Source organism: Sander vitreus, chromosome 24 (assembly GCF_031162955.1).
Source record: "Sander vitreus isolate 19-12246 chromosome 24, sanVit1, whole genome shotgun sequence".
Lineage (NCBI taxonomy): Eukaryota > Metazoa > Chordata > Actinopteri > Perciformes > Percidae > Sander > Sander vitreus.
The window spans coordinates 11,158,765-11,171,361 of NC_135878.1; the positions used below are offsets into that span (position 1 = coordinate 11,158,765).

At 42.2% G+C, this 12,597-nt stretch overlaps 1 protein-coding gene across 2 annotated transcripts in view; it reads left to right on the plus strand.

The window, feature by feature from the left end:
• The window catches only part of LOC144512721 (dystrophin-like), a 377,468-nt gene that overhangs the window by 150,450 nt on the left and 214,421 nt on the right, over positions 1–12,597 (plus strand). For both annotated transcript variants that reach the window (XM_078243603.1, XM_078243602.1), the window contains 5 exons: positions 2,002–2,102; positions 2,689–2,800; positions 2,995–3,108; positions 4,493–4,648; positions 4,740–4,910. In XM_078243603.1, coding sequence (XP_078099729.1) covers positions 2,002–2,102; positions 2,689–2,800; positions 2,995–3,108; positions 4,493–4,648; positions 4,740–4,910 — 654 coding nt within the window. The remainder of the gene's footprint in view (positions 1–2,001; positions 2,103–2,688; positions 2,801–2,994; positions 3,109–4,492; positions 4,649–4,739; positions 4,911–12,597) is intronic.

Here is a 12,597-nt window from a genome sequence, read left to right on the forward strand (position 1 = left end):
GTAACAGAGAAGCTGTTGAAATGAATTTTCTGAATTCCATGACGTTTACATGAAGTATGCAAGCACACATGATAGATGATGATTCGATAAATCATATGTGGACGTTTCTACTATGTTTATAAATGTATCAAGGAAATGCCAACGAAAGGATTGATTTGTGGAGCGCTGGGCAACTCTTTTCATCAATAAATAGTTGGATACAAAACTGCAAAACTGCCTGTAAAAACTCAGTGTTAGAACGGAAACTTATGAAAATAAGTTTAGTTTAATTCTCTCAGCACCGCCAGTCTCACACCCCTCTCCCTCGAGACACAGGTGTCCAGCCTGCAGTTCAGTGCGGCTGCTGGGTAGCGCGAATCTCTCTTTTTTCTCTGTATTTTAAGTACTTTACTTTTACTTTTAGTGATATTTAACAAAGAAAAATGTTCTCCCATTGTCTTAAAATTATCTTAAATTGATACTAGAGCAGCTTACTTCCTTGTGCAGCTGCTGCAATAAATGAAATGCAGTGGAGGAGAAATCAGTCTGCACAAAATCATCTGTTGAGTGTTTGATGGTTATTTGTTTGTGCACGTTCACTGCAAAACAAACATAAAATAAGCTTTATTTCTCTCTCCCTACTGTATAATGACAAAATCAAGTAGCTTAGTTATTGTGGTAGACACCTGGACTGGAAGATGTGATGTTAGCTGTTCACTAAATATGACATGTAAAGTCCCGCCCATTTCTAGCACTTAATTTTTATACATTGCTCCCTCGTTGTGACCCAGGTTGTACCTGAATTGTCATGACCAGGGATATACCCATGTTGACTGGCTTGGTTTGGATTTCCAAAAGAAGTGTTGAACACTGGTCAGATAACCAGGGCCCAACCCTGGTCATTGCTGCTCATCTTCTGAACATCACAGGATGGCTCTAACACACAAGCTACACGACATAAGTTACACCACTCCTCTGAACTTACTTTGTTTCACACTTAGCAATCATCTCACATCCCATTTGATGTATAACTCGCTACTTTAGGCTGCAGCCATACATTCCGTATCAATTGTTTGTGAAAGTCTTGATATTGATTTGGGGACAATGGCATGGCTGGATAGGTAGCTTGTCTTGTTGTTAAACATACTCATCAAATTATATTTACTGATTGTCAACCATAAACAATGTAACTGACTTTGTATCTTCTTAGCATAATGACTGGCTTGTAGCTCTCTAAGCCAAAGGGTTCTAAGGTGAGTGGACTAGAAATATCTTAAATTGCCAAGTTGTATCTAAGGTCCATCCTATTTACTGGAGCAGTGAACAACATTTGAATCTCATAAGAACATTATGGGATGGGAATGATTGTTCTAGGTGTTAGTCAAACCTTTAGGTGTTACCAGGGAAACAGACTTATTGTTTAGAAACTTTAGATTTTGATTGCAAAATATAAATGAATGGTCTTAAAAAATGATTTTGGCAAGTGACCCATGGTATAAACAGGTAAGTGCCCTTTGAGGTGTCTATTAACCCTAACCCCCCATCCTTACACAAATTGCATGAATTTACTTTGTAATTCGACATTTTAGCAATGGAATGTACTTCAAATGATTTTATGATTCTTTACGATAAATGTCAGTGTGGAGTTTGTTTTCCCATAGATCCTCACGCACAAAAATAAGAGACAAGAGACAAATATAATGTATTTTAATTATGCACCTATTGCATGCAAAGTCTTAATTTATTATTATTTCTATTTATGTATTCAGTTTTGGTTCAATGAGCTATGATGGGCAATTTTTGTGATACTTCAGATTAACATAACACTCTTTCGCTCTCTCATTCTACATCTGGACCTCCCAATGCCTCCCATTGCTCATTGCCACAACCGCCACTTGTCAGACAAAGTGGCAAAATGGCCAAAAAATAACTTCTGACTTGTATTTTCTTTCTTTACACTTCCCCCAAGCATCCACCCTGGCCCTGGCTTATTTCAACTATGTCTCTCTTTCACCACTCTAGGCCCTCCAGGTAGCTTTGGCTGATCACCAAGGGGAGGTGGACTACCTGACCTCAGCTGTGGAGCAGGTCTTCCAGAAAGCTCCACCAGACATCAGCCAGAAGTAAGACATGAAAAATTATAGAGTGCTATATAATCCATTGACAGAAAGAATTAAACAAGATTGAGTACAATGGTTCCAAACTGCCAAAGCCTCAGGGTCCAGATTTTTCTATAGACATAAACCTACTTAAAGCACATTCAGCTTAATTCCATAACGTTCCGTATTCAGCTTATCTCCACGGCTTTGATTGATTATTTTTGTTCAGGTGTGGTGAAAACTTACAAATGCCATCAGGTGCATTAGAAGGAGGCAGAGGAATATGATTTGCCTCCTGTTAAACTGTCAGGATAAAGTGACAGCTTTTAGCAAATATGACAATAACATATTTTCATAAAAGTTACCTACTGAACCTTAAAAGCTCAATTAAATTAGAAGCATTGCAGCATTCTCATGTCTGTCCTAAAACTATAGTCAGGTTCGTGATTTCTCATTATTGGGAATGAAAATAGTATTAGTTTTGCCAAATTATTCCATATACCTCCAATTGTTCATACAGCCATTGTTAAACAGGAAGTCTGCATTAGTAATGCATAGGTAAAGAAATATGCCATGTCACAAACTAACAGGCTTCTGTAATTTTCTGTAGGTATCGCATAGAGATGGATGCCGTCATGGCACGTTGGAGACGACTCGGCACCATGCTGACAGACAACACCCAAAGAATCCAGGAGCTCATGGCCAAACTGATGCAGTTTGAGGTGAGACAGATTAAAGGGATTGCTATATGTTGCTTGAGAGTTTATCTCAATTATTTATTTTTATTTATTTTTACAGGCAAGTCATTAAGAACAAGTTATTGGCCTGAGAGAGTCAAGAATAACCAAGTAATACAGGGCTTGTTCTACTGGTAGACATGTCTTAATTTCAAAACCCACTCTTGTCCCTCCACCAGAATGATGTAAAGACTTTAAAAAAGTGGATGGCAGATGTGGATGTGTTCCTGAACGAGGAATGGCCAGCACTGGGAGACTCTGAAGCTCTGGAGAAACAGTTAGAGCAGTGCACGGTGAGGAAACCATGCATCTTGACATTACTTAAAGGTTCATTTATTGTCATTGTACAACACCGGGTTGCACAACAAAATGCAGTTGTAGTCCCTTCACTGTATGTTACACAAGAAAAACAAAAAGAAAACAGAAGTGCATTTCTGCAGTGCATTTTTTTTAAATTTGCATCAGTAGGAATGTGAACAGCAGCAACAAAAACACTGGTGAATTCTGTAGGTAGATAATATGGCTGGCATCTTAACATTTAAAATTTGACAGGTAAACATAGTCCATCAACATTGACTGCATTTGAGAACCAAGCATCACAAATGCAAACAGGGTCTGCCTACCCTCTTCCCACCGGAGTCCTGCGCTCTGTCGGTGCGGAACACTATCAAGTGCAACAACCCGATCCCGGATGGAGCCCGGTCTCTACAGATTGTGGGCACAACAGTCTCTGATCTCCTGTTGCTGGGCTAGCCTGAGTCCTATTTCATTCATTACACTATCCTGTGAACGGATATCAGCCAGGAGCAGGCCAGGTAGTGAAACAGCCCTACTTCCAAGCTAGGCAGCCTAGATATTATCCCAGCTCTCTTTCTGGTAAGGTCACACTGCTGCTTGGTCCGGCTGGTCTGGCTGGCTGGTAGGTTACTACTACTTGCGTCTCTGATGTTGATGAATGTATCTCTGCTATAGGCCATGCGTACAAAGGTGAAAAGACAACAAACCAGGGACCATCTTACAATGGGATCACACCGGCTGCGATGCCAGATCAGGCCAGGGGTGTAAAGTGTGGGGAGGCAATGGCCCCTTCCCTACTTCCTAACCCCTTACTTGCTCGGACCACACCCATCTTCGAACTTGGCCTTCATTTTGATCTTACACCAGTTTCGTGACTGTATCTTGCACAGTTGTGATCGCAGTGACAAAATCTGTCTGCAGACAGACAGAAATATAAACACCTGGCAAAGTACTTACATTTGCTTAGTAGGTGTCTCCAGGATGACATTTTGCCATGACACACACACACACAGACTCAAAGGTGAAAAAATTACCTGTTTTGCTATGAAACAAACAAAAATGTTTTTCTTACCAACAAATCACTTTTCTTTCTAAAAAAAATAAATAAAAGATTATCAATAACAGTTCTCAATTTGTAGATAAATAGTAGACAAGAAGATAAGTGTTCTTGGGATTAAAATGTCCAAGGAATTCATTAAAAATAACCCTAAGAGTTTATAAAATATCCAGGAGTCTATAAAATATCCCTCAAGGAAAAAGAAAGGAAACAGATTAACAGACTACCTTTAAAGACATTGAACCACAGATGTGATCCACTATGAAATATTCACAGTCATAATTCTACCTGTGTAACCCCTGTCCTGCCTTGTGATTGGCCAGGCTCTGGTGAATGACATCCACACCATCCAACCCAGCGTCAACGGCATTAATGAAGTGGGTCTGTACCTAAAGAAAGAGGCAGAGCCACCGTTTGCCATCCACATCCAGAAAGAACTGGACGATCTCAACGGCCAGTGGGAGAACGTCTGCAAACAGGTGTGTAACCTTCATGCAGAGGGTGTGTTTTTCTGCTTTGACGTGTACATATAATGTTGAGTGTTTGTGTGTTTTCCTTTTTGCCGTCTAGGCCTATGCTAAGAAGTCCGCTCTGAAAGGTGGCCTTGATAAGACCATGGCTCTAAGGAAGGAGATGCAGGAGATGCAGGAGTGGATCAACCAGGCTGAGGAAGACTATCTGGAGAGAGATTTCACATACAAGACACCCGAAGAGCTACGCAAGGCTGTGGAGGAGCTTAAGGTGTGTGCGTAAACTGGACATACAGTATATTGCTGCTTCTATGACAATGTCAGTTTTATTGAAGTAAATATTGACTCCTCCTCTTGTAGGCAGAACTGACACGGTCTGTCCCAATATCCACACATGTCTTGAGCACTTAAGTGTCTGTTCTCCCACCACCAGGTAGTAGGTATTGATGAACACTTTTTCCATTATGGCTTTGAAGTGGAACTTGGAGCTAACTGTATCCCACAATTTTTCACAGTCTACTGCACTAGTGCAGTTAGTCCGTTAAAAGTGGCTATTGGCCTAATTCCTACAGATTTCAGGATGCAGGGTTCTAAAAGGGTGTTTATTCCATTTCTCATAGTCTTGGTTTTGCACCCACACATCACCACCATATAGTAACATTGGTTCAATTGGGGACTGCACAAAAATGATCCGGAGGGGAAATGGGTTCAGAAAAGGAGGAGGATATTATAATTCGGGATGTCCCGATGTCTCAATTGTGACGAAAAGAGAGCTGAGCCAGAAAGCAAAGCTCTCAATCTACCGGTCAGTTTTTGTTCCTACCCTCACCTATGGTCATGAAGGCTGGGTCATGACCGAAAGAACAAGATCCAGGGTACAAGCGGCCGAAATGGGTTTCCTCAGGAGGGTAGCTGGCGTCTCCCTTAGAGATAGGGTGAGAAGCTCAGTTATCCGTGAGGAGCTCGGAGTAGAGCCGCTGCTCCTTTGCGTCGAAAGGAGCCAGTTGAGGTGGTTCGGGCATCTGGTAAGGATGCCCCCTGGGCGCCTCCCTAGGGAGGTGTTCCAGGCACGTCCAGCTGGGAGGAGGCCTCGGGGGAGACCCAGGACTAGGTGGAGGGATTATATCTCTAACCTGGCCTCGGAACTTCTCGGGATCCCCCAGTCGGAGCTGGTTAATGTGGCCCGGGAAAGGGAAGTTTGGGGTCCCCTGCTGGAGCTGCTACACCCGCGACCCGACCCCAGATAAGCGGATGAAGATGGATGGATGGATGTCCCGATCAGCTTTTTTTGACACCCAAACCGATCTTTTAAATATTATCTATCTGCCGATACCGAGTCCAGATCTGATACTTGTATTTACTCAGATAATAGAGCTGCACACTGTTTTTTTGAAGAAAAATAAACTAAGTAAACAAATTAAAATATGTCTTAAGCTTAATACATTTAACTTAGCAAATGAGTCTTTTCTCTCAACACCAAAATAGTTCTGTTTAGGATCCCAGCAAACCCCCAACCAAAACACAAACTCTCAAGTTTCCCCCTGGGCAACGAAAACTAAATTTAGTGTCGCCTCTTGTGCTAAATAGTCAATCTTTGATAAAACTTAACTTAGTGACGCCTCTTGAGGTTGCAACACGGCCTCACGGCAGTTTGTGAAATGATCACGTAATTTTTAATCTGTTGATTCGTGTACACGGACACGTTTATCTTGTTTTTTCGTGGTGGTCAGCACGTAATGGGTTTCGTGGTGGTTTGTAAGTAATGGGAAGCATCTATACGGAGGTTGGGTTTAGGAAAAGAAGAATGGGGAAAGGAAAGGTCACACGTGGGAGACGGCCGCGGTCTCTGGGGGACGCGGGACAACAACAGGATGGTTGTGTTTAGGAAAAGAACGACGGGGAAAGGAAACGTCACACGCGGGAGACGGCCGCGGTCTCTGGGGACGCGGGACAACAACGGGACGATTGTGTTTAGGAAAAGAACAACGGGGAAAGGGACAATTGTGTTTAGAAAAAGAACAACGGGGAAAGGAATCGTCACACGCGGGACACGATCCCCGGTGTCCGGGGTGAAAGTCCTGTGTTATTTAACCCATCCACCACCCCAACCAACCTCCCTGCGCGGATTTTCGGATTTTCGGCTATTTTCGGATACTACTCGCTACCGTAGTCGTGCTGTGATCACGAAATATGCTTCCCATTGAAATACATTAGTTTAAAAAACATGCTGACCACCACCATAAAAAACGAGACAAACGTGTCCGTGTACACGAATCAATAGATTGAATAACGTGACCATTTCACGAACTGCCGTGAGACTGGGTTGGCTTAATAGTCAATCTTTGATTTTCTTCTCGTGTTTACCGATGTCGGCTCCAGGGAATAATGGCCTGAAAGCGTGGTTTCCTGGTGGAATCTCGGAAGAAGGGTGGAGAATTCGAGTAATCTGCTTTTGCAAAAAAAAAAAGGGGTGACTAAGAAAGACAAACTTTTTTACTTCTTGCCAAGGGCTGGCAAGCTACGAGACACTCTGGACAGACTGGAATTGGTTTGAAAGTGCCGGCATCCAGCCGGTCTGGCGGTGCGTCTGTGGTGCAGGGCGTGTGTGATTAAAGGCAGCGATCACTACAAGCTGATGTACATGATCGGAGTAAGTGGGGTAAATGTTAAAAAATATGCCGGGATCGGGACATCCCTAATTATAATTATTCTTATGGTGTTGATATTAACAGAATCTGTTCCAAGATGGCGCCAATGTGTGAGGCGGGCCGTCAGCTGCTCTGACTGTTGTATGTGTTTCTGTTGCTTGTAACACTTGTTGCACATACCGTCAACACTCTGCTGGTGTATGATCGCCAAACGCTGCTAGATCTGAGAACCTTGTCAACTTTGATTATTATGCACAAAAAACTCTGCCTCCTTTCTTATCGGACATACCTCTGCCACGCTGCAGTGCCACTCCCGCGGCGAAAGCGGCACCGCTGCCGGGGTAAGCGTGGTGGCTGCCTCGTGAGGCTGAGGGCTGGGTTGGTACGTCCTGATCGGGGTAGATGTGGAGCGGGGCCTCTCCTCGGACGTCTGGCCGTGGAGGAGGAATTGCGACTGTTTTTAAGAGTGACTTTAAATGTAAACAGTTATCGCTGTCATCCCTCTTCACCAGCTTTGAACTCAGTTTGTTTGAGCTGGGGCATTCTCACACAGTGTTGTGTGCTGTGGTTTACCAGCCTCCCAAATACAACAGATACTTTTTAACAAAATTTTCTGTGTTTTTGGCTGATATTATGCCCAAATATGACCGGGTCCTTATTGTTGGAGATTGTAATATTCATGTGTGTTGCCCTGAAAACCCTTTGGCGTGAGACTTTTTAAACATCATTGACTCTTTTAATCTCGTGCAGTCTGTACATGAACGTGGTCACACACTTGATCTTGTTTTATCTTATGGTTTGCCTGTTCTTAACCTGGTGGTCTGTGACGCTTTTTTCTCGGCTCATATGCCTGTACTTTTGGAAGCTGCTGTTTGCTGTCACACAGTTAAACCTCGCGCTGCTGCTCGCAGATGTCGAGTTATTAACCCCTCCACTGCTGCTCACTTCTCTGCAGTTTTCAGCCAGATCTGCGTCATTCCCGAGTCTGTGTGAGGATACAGAGGCTCTTAACTTATGGTTTCTCGACACCTGTCAAACTGCTATAGACATTGCGGCTCCAGGCATAAGAAAGCCAAATCAGAGCCTTGGCTGAATGAAACAACCCGCACTGCCAGACAGGATTGTTCGAAGAGCTGAGCGAAAGTGGAAAAAAGGATAAATTGCAAGTGTCTTTTCAGATGTTGAAGAATTGCTGGCGTCATTACCAATCCACTGTGAAAGAGGCTAAAAGAAAATATTTTTCTGATATTGTTCTTCTAAATCCGGTTTTAAAACGTTGCACAGCACAGAATCAGTGCTTTTAAGAGTTTTTAATGATATCTTTTTAGCTACTGACTCTGGTCACTGTGTAATCCTTGTACTTTTAGATTTGACTGCAACATTTGATACAGTGGACCATGACATCCTCATTGCTCGTTTGGAGCAGTGGTTGGGCGTCGGTCGCACAGCACTGGAATGGTTCAGGTCCTACCTGTCACATTGGACTTTCTGTTTCGGCCTTGATGACTCGGTGTCCTCCACTGCTCCTCTTTCATGTGGGGTCCCACATGGCTCTGTGCTTGGCCCTCTTTTATTTTCTCTCTATCTACTCCCACTTGGTTCCATTCTTAGGAAACATGGCATTTCTTTTCACTGCTATGCGGACGATAGCCAGATCTATGTCCCCCTCAAAAAGTCTGATTCTTACTCTGTTAACCCACTGCTACAGTGTTTACATGACATTAAAGCTTGGATGTCTTTACATTTTCTAAATTTTAATGAAGAAAAGACAGAACTCATGGTCTTTGGTGGCACTTCTGTGACACCCCCCCACACACACACACACACCCTAGTTGATCTGGGTTCTCTGGCACAGTAAGCCAATTGTGAAAAATTTGGGGGGTAAAAGTGGACTCAGACCTCAAATTTGACAGCCAGATTAAAGCTGTGGTGAAGTCTAGCTTTTTCCAGTTGGCAAAAAATCAAACCAGTCCTTCAGAGACAACACTTTGAGACAGTAATCCACGCCTTTGTGACCACTCGGCTGGATTACTGTAATGCACTTTATATAGGGGCTAGTGGGTCCTCCATTGCTCGTCTTCAACTGGTACAAAATGCTGCTGCACGTCTTTTAACTGGCACAAGCGAGTATGAGCACATTTCACCTATTTTAGCTTCACTCCACTGGTTGCCTGTCCATTTGAGGATTCATTTTAAAATTCTTTTATTTGTTATTAAAGCCTTGAATGGCCTTGCCCCAGCTTACCTCTTTGAGCTGCTGCACCCCTACTCTCTCAGCCGATCTCTCAGGTCAGCTGACCAGCTGCTCCTGATGGTTCCTAAAGCTAGGCTTAAGCTCAGAGGGGACCGAGCGTTTGCCGTTGCAGCTCCAAAACTTTGGAATGGACTGCCTCTGCACATTAGACAGGCCTCCTCTCTGTCTAATTTTTAAAAAATCTTCTTAAAACCCACCTTTTTTCTTTGGCTTTTAACACCAGGTAGAGTGTTGATCTTATGTGTATACTTGCATATTTTTTATTGTGTGCGGGCAGTGCATTTTAGTTTTTTATTTATTCTACTTATTTCTGTTTTATCTTTTTGTGCAGCACTTTGGAAACCTTGTGTTTGTTAAAATCGTGCTATATAAATAAAGTGGATTGGATTGGATATTGATATGTTATTTTATCCTTTCTTTGCCATATACTATATAGTTATATAAAAAAGACAACTTTCACTTGCACCATGGCTCATGAAGCTGCACTTCGCCAGATGCAGAGGACAGTACTAAAGCTGAGAAAAAATTGTTCACACAGTATCTCATTTATGTCTGTAGACAATCACACTTTTTTTGAAATGCATTTAAAGAACTGTGAATTATTAATACTTTCAATGATTTACAGGCATATATAGATTTTCAATGAGAAAGGCACAAAACGAGTAAATCATTTTACATGTAGCTAGACTGTATTGTTGTATAGTTATACATATTTCTTAGATATTTCTGCAGATTATACGCTATACTAAAATGAAGAAAAAAAAAGTGTACATTTTTTAAAGGCATCTGTCTAATTTGTCTTGTATTTTTGGGTTACTGGCAGCTTTACACTTTATTCAATTGACAAAATGGTAATTTAGTTTAACCCTTATAGATTTAAAAAATTGTTTGCTAGGTTTGGATAGGTCTGTAGATTTTAAGACAAAGAAAGTCCTTCTTCCTTTTTTTCTCTTAAGTCAATCATAGCCACATTTAAAGGCGCAATATGTAATACTGACAGCTGGTGTTTAAAATAGTTTCTAGTTGCTCACGCCGGTGTTCACGTTGAGCTCTGTACCCAACTGACAGACACACCTTTTTGGCTTAGAATTACAGTAGGAACCGCTAAAAACACAACAACCTCGCTGTCCTCTCCACCCGACGGACAGACACACTTCCTAGGCTTAGAATTATGGTAGGAACCGCTAAACACACAACAACCTCGTCGTCCTCTGCGCCCGATGGACAGACATACTTCATTGGCTTAGAATTACAGTAGGAACCACTAAAAACACAACAACCTCGCTGTCCTCTCCACCTGGCAAACAGACACACTTCCTAGGCTTAGAATTAGCTACAGTTGGGTGCCTGGCTATATTCACCAGGTAGAGCAGGTGCCCATATACAGAGGTTTACTCCTTGACGCAGGGGCCGCAGGTTTGACTCTGCCCTGTGGCCCTTTGCGGCATTTCATTCCCTCTCTCTTTCCCCCCTTTCATGTCTTCAGCTGTCCTGTATAAATAAAGGCCTAAAATGCACAAAAAATAAATTAGTTAATTAGTACAAATAACACTACCTTGCTGTCCTCTCCACTCAACTGAACTGGATTTAATTTACATCTAGGCCTTTTCAGGAAAGTCATGATCTTGGTCTTCGTTATATTCACAGTGGAGGCCCAGATCTGACCAACAAATGCAGCTGCTTTTCTCTGTCACTCTCTTTTGATCCTAGTTAATTCCAGGTCGATCAAGCCCCCGTCTGCCTGCCTCTCTTTTGACTGTTGAAGTTAAAAAACAGCTCTCTTTCTGTCTTTCTTTTGTTTCCTCTCTTTATCTTCTTTCTGTACTCTCACTCACAGCTTTGTGTCTCTTTTTCAAACCCCTTCTCCACTCTCATTCCCTCCATTCCATCAATTACTCAATTTTGTATGAAACTGCATCAATTCTTCTAAATTTCTTTCCATTCACCCCTTCTCCTGAGAAACGTGACTTCAGTCAATTAAAAATTGATTTTACTTTTGCTAATCTACCCCTTCATCTTTTCACCACCTCTTCCTCTCCTCTACTCCTCCTTTCTGCTCCAAGCTTAAAGGAAACTCCATTGGTGAATCTGTTCCATTGCTCGTTCTCTTAATCCCCCGTCTTCTTTTTTTTTTAAGATACATTTTTTTTTACTTTTTTATATTTTTAAACATACAGAACAGACAAACACAATTGAACAAAAAAAACAACAACCCTCTCCCACCCCCCACCCTCTGCGGTCTCAAGGAAAAAAAATAAAAAAAATAAAAATAAAAAACAAAACAGGAATCAGGAATCACACCTTGCCTAGTCACTCTCCTCTAATTCTTGTGATGCTGAGGTCATTAGGACTGATACTTGTGCTGCTGCATTTTTCCATAGGTCTAGTCGATGATTTGGCTTTGTTAATCCTTGCTGTAGAGAGCTCCAGAATAACTATGTCCAGAAAATACGCCAACCACTGTTTTATACAAAGCAAGTGTGGGGGGAGCCAGCGCTGAGCTATAATTTTCTTGGTCGCGGTTGATCCAGCTAGCCAAATTTTCTTCTGTTTCCCAAGTAGGTGTAATTTAGAGTCATCATTAAGTAACAAAACAATCGGGTCAGTAGGAATTCGACATCCTATCACATCAGATATTATTGATGTTGTTTTATTCCAAAACTCACGCACCTGTTCACATGGTCCCAGACCATGTGCATGAAAGTTTGTTCAGGTTGGCAGAATGTGCAATAGGGAGTAGGAATGGCTTTAAATCTTGTCCCAAACTGTCTCCCAATTAATTACGTTCCCCTCCGGGCTCAGCTCTCGCTCCCATTTCTTTAGTATTGCGAGTTCTCCTACAGATACTTGCATCAGTTTAGCATAAATCCTGGACACTAATCCTTTCACCGGAGAATCAACAAGCCATTTAATGATTGGGTGCATCTCAAGACTGTTCCCCCATGGTACTCCATAACATTTTAGGGCTGATCTTAAGCGAAGATAAAGGAAGAAGGATGTCCTAGGGACCTCAAAGCTAGCTCCCAGGTTTTCAAAACTTAACATACCTTCATCAT